We start from the raw sequence: 10929 nt of genomic DNA, 5'->3' as shown, positions 1-10929 counted from the left end.
CTATCTCATTATTGAGAGACCCTCACCCTGTCTTTTCCTACCAGGGACCCTACCCCATCTCAGTCTCATCACTCAGGGACCCCTCACCCCATCCTTTCCCCTCTGGAGCCCCCTTGCCCAAATTCTCTCCTCAGGGGCTGCCTGACCTCCCCTTGCCCCATCCTCTCCTCTCAGGAACGCCCTGCACCCCAATTTCCCTACTCAGGGGCTCCCCTCACCCTCATCTCATGACTACGGCAACCTTTACTCTGTCCTTTCCTTTTAGGAACCCTTCACCCTCATTTCACTACTCAAGGACCCCACACTCTGTTCTCTCGTCTTAGAGATATCCCTCACCCCGATCTCACTGCTCAGGGAGCCTCATCCTGTTCTCTCCTTAGGGACACCCCTCACTCCGATTTTCCTACTGAGGGACTCCCCTCACCCCAGCTTCACTTTTCAGAAGCCCCACATCCCATCTTCTGCACTGCAGGGACCTCCCCTCACTCAATCTCGCTGCTCAGGGACCCCTGCCCCCATCCTCTCCTCTTAGAGACATCCTTCACCCCAACTTCACTACTCAGAGACTCCCCTTATCCCAATTTCACTCTTCAGGAACCCCACACCCCATCTTTTCCACCACAAGGACTTCCCCTCGCCCAATCTCACTGCTCAAAGACCCTCGTCCCATCACCGGCCCAGATCCCCCTGCCCCGTGCACCCTTCGCCCCGTCCTCCGAGGGCCCCCTGCCCCGTCCTGCCCCGAGGGTCCCCGGAACCTCTCGCCCCATCCTCCGAAGGCCCTCCGCACCCCTCGCCCTGTCCTCCCCTCGAGAGCCCCCTGCCCCGTGCACCCCTCACCCCGTCCTCCCACGTGGCCCCCCTGCCCCGTGCACTCCTCGCGAACCCCCTGCCCCCCTCGCCCCGTCCTTCCCCGAGGGCTCCCTGCCCCGTGCACCCCAAGCCTCCGACTGACCCCTGCCCACTCACTCGGAGGCGCCCTCGCTGGTAGGGGACGGGCCCTCGGCGATGGTAGGGTTGATGGTGAGCGCCGGCAGCACCGGCTTCCTCCGGGCCAGCATCGGGGCTCCGCGGGCCGGCGGCGGCGGCGCCTCTAGCCGGGGCCCATAGGGGGCGGGCCGGGAGCGATCGGCGCCTACGCGAGCCCGGGGCTGCGGCCGCGGCCCAGGCCGGCGTCGGGGCGGCCGAGGGCGGGCGGCGCTGCGGGCCTGGGCCGAGGGTAGCCGAGGGGCGCTGGGGCCGAGGCGAGCGAGCCGCCACAGCTGCCGAGGCCGGAGGGAGGCTGACGCCGCAGCCGGAGTCCAAGAGGCAGGGGGAGGGGAGGGGCGGCCACAAGATCGCGGACCGGCCTCTCGCGATAACGAGATCGGGAGCCGCGATGGACCCCACCCCCAGCCGCCGCGGCTGCGCAGCAGCCCGAGGCCGCCTTTCGGAGGGGAAAGAGGCGGAGACCGACGCGAGGCGGTGCCCCGACCGTGCGCTCTCGCTTGCCGTAGCATGGCGCGTGTGCGCAAGCGCTTGGGCCGTGACGCGCGGGAGCAGGGAAGGAGACGGAGGTATGAAGGCGGGGATGTTGGTCGTGCACAGGTGGGCAGGGAAGCTAGACTCCTGAGAGCCTGTGGTGCCCCAGGCTGGGGCTGAGAGAACCCGTAAGACCCCAGAACAGTGGACGAGACCCACCCAGAGTCCATTTAATCTTTTTGGTAAGCGTGGACATCCGCCCCCAGCCCCCACCGCCTTAGAGTGTCAGTTACTCCCCCTCTTTCATCAGAGCAAGGCCACTCTAAAACATTTTTAAAATTTATTTTAATTGACAAAATTGCACATATTATTATGCGCATGTTAAAACATTTTTGTTATAAAATACACATAAGACTTGCCATTTTAACCATTTTTAAATGCACAGCTCAGCGGCATTAAGCAACCACCACCACCACCATCTCCAGAAATTTCTCATCTTCCGAAACTGAAACACTGTCCCCTATGAAACCTCACTCCCTATCCCCGTCCCCAGCCCCTGGAACCCAGCATCCTACTTCCTGTGAATCTGATGATTCTAGGGACCTCATATGAGTAGGATCATACAGGTTTTGTCCCTTTGTGTCTGGCATATTTCACTGAGGGCCACGTCCTCAAGGTGCATCCATGTTGTAGCCTGTGTTAGAATTTGCCCACTTGACTACTCTGGGCGTACTTCCAATCGGGTAGCGCTGCTCCAAAAAGGAGCAGAAAAAAAAAAAGAAAAATTTCCTTTTTTTTTTTGTTGAGACGGAGTCTCGCTTTGTCACCCAGGCTGGAGTGCAGTGGTGCGATCTCGGCTCACTGCAAACTGCACCTCCCGGGTTCACACCATTCTCCTACCTCAGCCTGCTGAGTAGCTGGGACTACAGGTGCCCGTCACCACGCCCGGCTAATTTTTTTTTTTTTTTTTTTTGAGACAGAGTCTCGCTCTGTCACCCAGGCTGGAGTTCAGTGGCGCAATCTCGGCTCACTGCAAGTTCCGCCTCCCGGGTTCACGCCATTTTCCTGCCTCAGCCTCTCCGAGTAGCTGGGACTACAGGCGCCCGCCACCACGCCCGGCTAATTTTTTATATTTTTTAGTAGAGACGGGGTTTCACCGTGGTCTCGATCTCCTGACCTCGTGATTCGCCCGCCTCGGCCTCCCAAAGTGCTGGGATTACAAGCGTGAGCCACCGCGCCCGGCCATTTTTTGTATTTTTAGTAGAGACGGGGTTTCACCATGTTAGCCAGGATGGTCTCGATCTCCTGACCTCGTGATCCTCCCGCCTCAGCCTCCCAAAGTGCTGGGATTACAGGCGTGAGCCACCGCACCCGGCCAGAATTTTTCTCCTTTTTAAGGCTCAATAATATTCTATTGTGTGCATGGACTATATTTTGCTTATCCGTTTATCTGCCACTAGATACTTCGGTGAATCGTGCCGCTATGAACACAGACGTACAAATATCTGTTTGAGCCCTTGCCCTGAGTTCTTTTGGGTATATGTTCTGAAGAGGAATTGCCGGATTATATGGTAATTCTATGTTGAACTTTTTGAAGCACCACCTTACTATTTAATACAATAGCCGTACCACTTTATAAGAAAGGTCATAGGCTGAGTGCGGTGGCTCACACCTGTAATCCCAGCACTTTGGGAGGCCGAGGCGGGTGGATCACCTGAGGTCAGGAGTTAAAGACGAGCCTGGCCAACATGGTGAAACCCCGTCTCTACTAAAAGAAAAAAATGCAAAAATTAGCTGGGCATGGTGGCGCGTGCCTGTAATCCCCAGCTACTCGGGAGGTTGAGGCAGGAGAATTGCTCGAACCAGGGAGGCAGAGGTTGCAGTGAGCCGAGATCACGCCGTTGCACCCTAGCTTGGGGGACAAGAGCGAGACTTTGTCTCAAAAAAATAAAACAAATAAATAAATAAATACAAAAATTAGCCAGGCCTGGCAGCGTGTGCCTATAGTCTCAGCTACTCAGGAGGCTGATGCAGGAGAATCGCTTGAACCTGGGGGGCAGAGGTTGCAGCGAGCCAAGATTGCACCACTGCCCTCCAGCCTGGGCAACAAACTAAGACTCTGTCTCCAATAAAACAAAACAAAACAAAACAAAATTTAATTTTTGGCCAGGCGCGGTGGCTCATGCCTGTAATCCCAGGACCCTGGGAGGCTGAGGTGGGCTGATCACTTGAGGTCAGGAGTTCGAGACCAACCTGGCCAACATGGTGAAACCTTGTCTCCACTAAAAATACAAAAATTAGCTAGGTGTGGTGGCGGGCGCCTGTAATTCTAGCTACTAGGGAGGCTGAGGTGGGATAATTGAACCCTGGAGGCGGAGGTTGCAGTGAGCCAAGATTGTGCCATTGCATTCCAGCCTGGGCGACAGAGCCAGACTCATGCTCAAAAAACAAAACCAACCAACTGGCCAGGTGCGGTGGCTCACGCCTGTAATCCCATCACTTTGGGAAGCCGAGGCAGGCAGAGGTCAAGAGATTGAGACTATCCTGGCCAACGTGGTAAATATCCCGTCTCTACTAAAAATACAAAAATTAGCTGGGCGTGGTGATGCGTGCCTGTGGTCCCAGCTACTCGGGAGGCTGAGGCAGGAGAATCGCTTAAACCCAGGAGGTGGAGGTTGCAGTGAGCTAAGATCATGGCATTGCACTCCAGCCTGGGTGACAGACCCAGACTCCATCTCGAAACAAAACAAAACAAAACAACAAACAAAGCACTGCTCCTAGGGAAGCCTGCTCCTGGGTTTTTACAATCTGGGCCTTTCAGGTTTACTTCTCATCGCTCCACCTGCTTGTCCAAAATTCAGATGGATGCGCATCTGACCTCAAATAAGGACAGGCCACCTTCAGAGACAGGGGTATTTCCATGTTCCTTCTGTTCTGCCTAGCAATCTTTCTCCCATTTTATCCTATTTTAGGCTTTTTTTTTTTTTTTTTAAGACAAGTTCTCACTCTGTCACCCAGGCCCCATGCTGGAGTGCAGTGGCACGATCATAGCTCACTGCAGCCTCGACCTCCCTGGCCCAAGCGATTCTCCCACCTCAGCCTCCCTAGTAGCCCTGGCTACAAACATGCGCCACTACAGTCGGCTAATTTTTGTATTTTTTGTCCAGACAGGGTTTCTCCATGTCACTCAGGCTGGTCTCACACTCCTAGGCTCAAGTGATCCTCCTGCCTCGGCCTCAGCAGTGCTGGCACTAGAGCCGTGAGCCACTGCGCTCAGCTATTAATGCGCAATTCGCTGAAGTTCAATTTCTTGAACTATTACAACTCTGTACATCCATGTAACACTTCCCCGTACTCCAGAAAGTTCGTTCACTGCCTTTTTAGTTCATTCTCTTCCTCTGCACCGAGCAGTAGTGAGCTGGTAAATGTTTAACAATGAGCCATTAAAATAAGGAGAGGCTGGGCGTGGTGGCTCACACCTGCAATCCCAGCACTTTGGGAGGCCAAAGCGGGAGATCACTTGAGGTCAGCAGTTCAAGTCTCAAAAAATAAAAAATAAAAATAAATAAAAAATAAATAAATTCTCCTTCTTTTTTTGGAGACGGTCTCACTCTGTTACCCAGGCTGAAGTGCAGTGGTGTGATCACTGCTTACTGCAGCCTCTACCTCCCAGGATCAGGTGATCCTCCTGCCTCAGCCTCCTGAGTAGCTGGGACGACAGGTGCACACCACCAGGCCCAGCTAATTTTTTATTTTTTGCAGAAATGGGCGAGGGGAGTCTCACCCTCTTACCCAGGCTGGTCTCAAACCCATGGGCTCAAGCGATACTCCTGCCTCAACCTCCCAAAGTGCTGGGATTACAAGTGTGAGCCACCAAGCCCAGCCTGTTATTAACTTTTTTTTTTTTTGAGACGGAGTCTTGCTCTGTCACCTGGGCTGGAGTGCAGTGGCGCAATCTTGGCTAACTGCAACCTCCGCCTCCCGGGTTCAAGCGATTCTCCTGCGTCAGCCTCCTGAGTAGCTGGAATTACAGGTGCCCGCCACCTCGCCCGGCTAATTTTTGTGTTTTTTGTAGAGACGGGGGTTTCACTTTTTTGGTCAGGCTGGTCTCGAACCCCTGACCTTGTGATCTGCCTGCCTCGGCCTCCCAAAGTGCCGGGATTACAGGCGTGAGCCACTGTGCCGGGTCTGTTATGAATTTTTTGAAGCCAAAGAAAATATTGGATGTATCTCCTCTCCCACTTTACCTCTGCAGACATAATGGATGCTGGATACATATGTGCTACTTGAAGGAATGACCTGGGTGTTCTTGTTCTCAAGGAGACAGGTTGCCTTATTATAAGGCAAGCATTCGCAGCACTTATGATAAAACAGGAGCTTTAATTGCTGAGGTTACAGTGCAGCCTCACCCCCTCCACCCATTCTCTATCTTTACTACCAAGCATAGTTTGCCCTGTGACCTCTCTCTGTGATATATTTTCTACTTATCATTGCTTCCAATAACACTTTTTCTGAGTGCTTCTGTCTCTTGGTCCCAGAGACGTGGGTGTCTCCTAAATTGCTCCTCCCAGGAAGTAGATTTCTAATAGCTTTCTTGATAGATTCAATCCAAGGTGACATTTATCTTGCAGAGGCACATGCTGGTGTTAATATCTCATGTGTACATTGTTTCCAGCTAGCAATGTCCTGTGAACTTTATCTCTGTCACCTGTGCAATGGATTAACTGACAGAACAGCGAACTGACCCCTTTGGAAAGCAATTTAACCCTATCGTGAGCACGCCGTGACTCAGCAGTTCAAATCGTGGGCATATGACTTAGAGAAACTCTTGCCTGTGTGCAAACAGGAGACTCACACAATAATGTTCTCAATGGCAAAAATTTGGAAAGTACACAGAGTCCATTGATAGGAGAATGGAAAAATACATCCTAGTGCAGTCCCACAGAGAAACACGATACCGCAGAAAATTCCTAAGTGACAACAGCATAAAAGAATCTTAGTTAGTCTCAGCTACTTGGAAGGCTGAGGCTTGAGGATTGTTTGAGCCCAGGGGTTCCAGGAAGACCTGGGCAACATAGTGAGACCCCCCTTCTTTAAAGAAAAGAAAAAGGTGGACTGGGCGCGATGGCTCACGCCTGTAATCCCAAGAATTTGGGAGGCTGAGATGGGCGGATCAGGAGGTCGGGAGATTGAGACTATTCTGGCTAACACAGTGAAACCCTGTCTCTACTAAAAAAAAAAAAAAAAAAAAAAAATTAGTCGCGCATGGTGGTGGGTGCCTGTAGTCCCAGCTACTCAGGAGGCTGAGGCAGGAGAATGGCATGAACCCGGGAGGCGGAGATTGCAGTGAGCCGAGATCACGCCACTGCACTGCAGCCTGGGCGACAGAGCGAGACTCCGTCTCAAAAAAAAAAAAAAGAAAAGAAAAAGGCTGGATGTGGTGGCTCACACCTCTAATTCTAGCACTTTGGGAGGGCAAGGCAGGCAGATCACCTGAGGTCATGAGTTCGTGACCAGCCTGGTCAACATGGTAAAATCCTGTCTCTACTAAAAATACAAAAATTAGCCAGGTGTGGTGTGCACATTTGTAGTCCCAGCTACTCAGACGGTTGAGGCAGAATTGCTTAAACTGGGGAGGCAGAGGGTGCAGTGAGCCAAGATAGCACCACTCCAGCCTGGGAGACACAGTGAGACTCAAATAAAAAAAAAAAGAAAAAGAAGGTTATGCAAGACTATAACACCATTTTTATTTTTTAATTAATTTTTTAAGAGACAGAGTCTTGCTGTGTTGGCCAGTATAAGCTTGAACTCCTGGCCTCAAGCCATCCTCTCACCTGGACCTTCCAGAGTGCTGGGATTACAGGCATGAGCCACCTCACCTGTCCTTATGGCAAGCTTTTTTTTTTTTCTTTTTTGAGATGGAGTCTTGCTCTTTTGCCCAGGCTGGAGTGCAGTGGTGCAATCTCGGCTCACTGCAACCTCCGCCTCCTGGGTTCAAGCAATTCTCCTGCGTCAGCCTCCTGAGTAGCTGGGATTACAGGCATGTGCCACCACACCCAGCTAATGTTTTTGTATTTTTAGTAGAGATGGGGTTTCACCATGTTGGCCAGACTGGTCTTGAACTCCTGGCCTCAAGTGATCTGCCCGCCTCGGCCTCCAAAAGGGCTGGGATTACAGGTGTAATCAAGTGAGCCACCACGCCTAGCCTTATGACACCATTTTTATAAAATGAAAATGGCTCATGTTATTAGCCATTAGAGAAATGCAAATTAAAACCACAATGAGATGCTTCCATACACCTATTGGAAAAATAAAAATACTGACCAGGCATAGCAGCTCTTGCCTATAATCCCAACACTATGGGAGGCTGAGGCAGGAGGATGGCTTCAGGCGAGGCGTTCCAGACCAGCCTGGGCAACATAGTGAGATCCTTGTCTCTACAAAAAAAAAAAACTTGGCTGGGTACACACCTGTAGTCCCAGCTACTTGGAAGGCTGAGGTGGGAGGATCACTTAGGCCCAGGAATTCAAAGCTGCAATGAGCTATGATAGTGCCACTGCACTCCAGCCTGGTTGGCAGAGCAAGACCCTGTCTCAAAAGGCAAAAGAGGCTGGGCGTGGTGGCTCACGCCTGTAATCCCAGCACTTTGGGAGGCTGATGTGGCGGATCACCTGAGGTCAGGAGTTTGAGACCAGCCTGGCCAACATGGTGAAACCCCTCTCTACCAAAAAATACAAAAATTAGCCGGGTATGGTGGGAAACACCTGTAATCAGAGCTACTCGGGAGGCTGAGACAGGAAAATCTCTTGAACCCAGTAGGCAGAGTTTGCAGTCAGCCGAGATTGTGCCACTGCATCCCAGCCTGGGCGACAAGAACAAAACTCCGTCTCAAAAACAAAAACAAAATTCGGCTGGGCACAGTGGCTCACACCTGTAATCCCAACATTTTGGGAGCACAGGTGGGCAGATCGCTTGAGCTCAGAGTTGGAGACCAGCCTGGGCAACATGGCAAACCCCGTCTCAGCTGGGCGTCACGCCTGTAATCCCAGCACTTTGGGAGGCCAAGGCGAGCGGATCACAGGGTCAGGAAGTCGAGACCATTCTGGCTAACACAGTGAAACCCCGTCCTACTAAAAATACAAAAAATTAGCTGGGCGTGGTGGTGGGTGCCTGTAGTCCCAGCTACTTGGGAGGCTGAGGCAGGAGAATGGCGTGAACCCAGGAGGTGGAGGTTGCAGTGAGCCGAGATCACGCCACTGCGCTCCAGCCTGGGTGACAGAGCGAGACTCTTGTCTCAAAAAAACAACAACAATAACAACAAAAACCCGTCTCTAGAAAAAAAAAAAATATCTGGGTGTGGTGGTGCATGCCTGTTGTCTCAGCTACTCGGGAAGCTGAGGCAGGAGGATCACTTAAGCCTGTGAGGTGAAGGCTGCAGAGAGCTATGATGACACCACTGTACTCCAGCCTGAGCAGGAGAGCAAAACTCTATCTCAAAAAGAAAAAAAAAAAAAAACAGCGACAAAAAGATTAAGATGGTAAGTGTTTTGATATACATGTATTTACCACAATTTAAAAAAGATTAGGGCTGGGCGCGGTGGCTCACGCCTGTAATTCTACCACTTTGGGAGGCCGAGGCGGGGGGATCACGAGGTCAGGAGTTCAAGACCAGCCTGGCCAATATGGTGAAACCGCGTCTCTACTAAAAATACAAAAGCTAGCCAGGCGTGGTGGCTCATGCCTGTAGTTCCAGACACTTGAGAGGCTGAGGCAGGAGAATCGCTTGAACTCAGAAGGCGGAGGTTGCAGTCAGCCAAGATTGCACAAAGAAAAGAAAGATTATACATAAATTATAGAAAAGGAAAAGTGCACCTTATAATGTTTAGGGATATGAACACATGATTAATTGAATTTCGTGAAGTCTCTGAGTTCCTGGAATGCCGGGAACTCATCCATCTTGGCGTCCCTGGCTGCCAGCTCAAAGCCTGACACATTGGAGGTGTTTGGTGAGCACAGATGTGAGCAAGTGAACGTGGCTGCTTTGGGGACCTCGTGGCATGGTGGCAGTGTGCAACCTGCAGGGGTTTGGGGCAAACATACCTGGCTCAAAGCCTGGTGCCTTGAACCACTGGATGTTCTCATCCTATTCCAGTGAGTTCCTGATGAAACCTCTCTTGCTCTTAGCCTGTGGCCCAGCTCCCAGGGTAGTTCTAATCTGAACCTTTGGAAGAAACCAGTCTGAGCTTTCTTCCAGAGCTGCAGCTGATTAACTTAACATCCTGGGGCGCAGTGTTCAAGGAGGAAAACAGGATGCTCTGAGAGAAGCTTAGCAGTGCTGTGCCAAAGCGAGCTCCTTCTGGTGGGCAAGAGCCGATTTGTTCAAGTTTTGGGAAATTTGGGAACTGGTGGTTAATAGCTATGATTAAAAATTAGGCCAGGCGCGGTGGCTCATGCCTGTAATCACGGCACTTTGGGAGGCTGAGGCAGGCAGATCACAAGGTCAGGAGTTCGAGACCAGCCTGGGCAACATAGTGAAATCCCGTCTCTACTAAAAATATAAAACTTGGGTAGGCATGGTGGCAGGTGCCTGTAGTCCCAGCTACTCGGAAGGCTGAGGCAGGAGAGTTCCTTGAACCCGAGAGGCAGAGGTTGCAGTGAGCCGAGATTGCACCACTGTACTCCAGCCTGGGACAGACCGAGACTCTGTCTCAAACAAACAAACAAGCAAAAATTAGGCCAGGAGCGGTGGTTCACCCCTGTAATCCCAGCACTTTGGGAGGTCGAGGCAGGAGTATCATTTGAGGTTAGGAGTTTGAGACCAGCCTGGTCAACATGGTGAAACCTTGTCTCTACTAAAAATAGAAAAATTAGCTGGGAGTGGTGTTGGGCACTTATAATCCCAGCCACTCGGGAGGCTGAGACGGGAGAATGGTTTGAACCCGGGAGGCAGAGGTTACAGTGAGCGGAGATCGCGCCATTGCACTCCTACCTGGGCAACAAGAGTGAAACTCTGTCTTAAAAAAAAAAAGAAGAATAAGGAAATATTTTCCAGTATTCAGAAATGATTACGTGATTCATCACAGAAGTCATCCACATTTTTGATGACCAAGTGAAGTTTTTTTTTTTTTTTTTTTTTTTTGAGACGGAGTCTCTGTCGCTCAGGCTGGAGTGCAGTGGTGCCATCTCGGCTCACTGCAACTTCTGCCTCCCAGGCTCGAATGATTCTCCCAAGTGATTCTGCCTCAGCCTCACAAGTAGCTGGGATTACAGGCAACTGCCACCACCCCCGGTTAATTTTGGTAGTTTTTTCAGTAGAGACGGGGTTTCTCCATGTTGGCCAGGCTTGTCTCGAACTCCTGACCTCAGGTGATCTGCCCACCTTGGCCTCCCAAAGTGCTGGGATGACAGGCATGAGCTACCACACCCTGCTGGTTTGTAGAGTTTTTTTTTTTTTTTTTGAAATGGAGT

At 51.5% G+C, this 10929-nt stretch overlaps 1 protein-coding gene across 1 annotated transcript in view; it reads left to right on the top strand.

Moving 5' to 3' along the window:
• Positions 1–1497: 1497 nt before the first annotated feature.
• The window catches only part of HDGFL2 (HDGF like 2), a 27165-nt gene continuing 17733 nt past the window's right edge, over positions 1498–10929 (top strand). Inside the window, exon 1 of the mRNA XM_032179152.2 lies at positions 1498–1587. Coding sequence (XP_032035043.1) covers positions 1498–1587 — 90 coding nt within the window. The remainder of the gene's footprint in view (positions 1588–10929) is intronic.

Source organism: Hylobates moloch, unplaced genomic scaffold, assembly GCF_009828535.3.
Source record: "Hylobates moloch isolate HMO894 unplaced genomic scaffold, HMol_V3 SCAFFOLD_15, whole genome shotgun sequence".
NCBI lineage: Eukaryota > Metazoa > Chordata > Mammalia > Primates > Hylobatidae > Hylobates > Hylobates moloch.
This window is presented reverse-complemented; position numbering and strand designations above follow the sequence as displayed.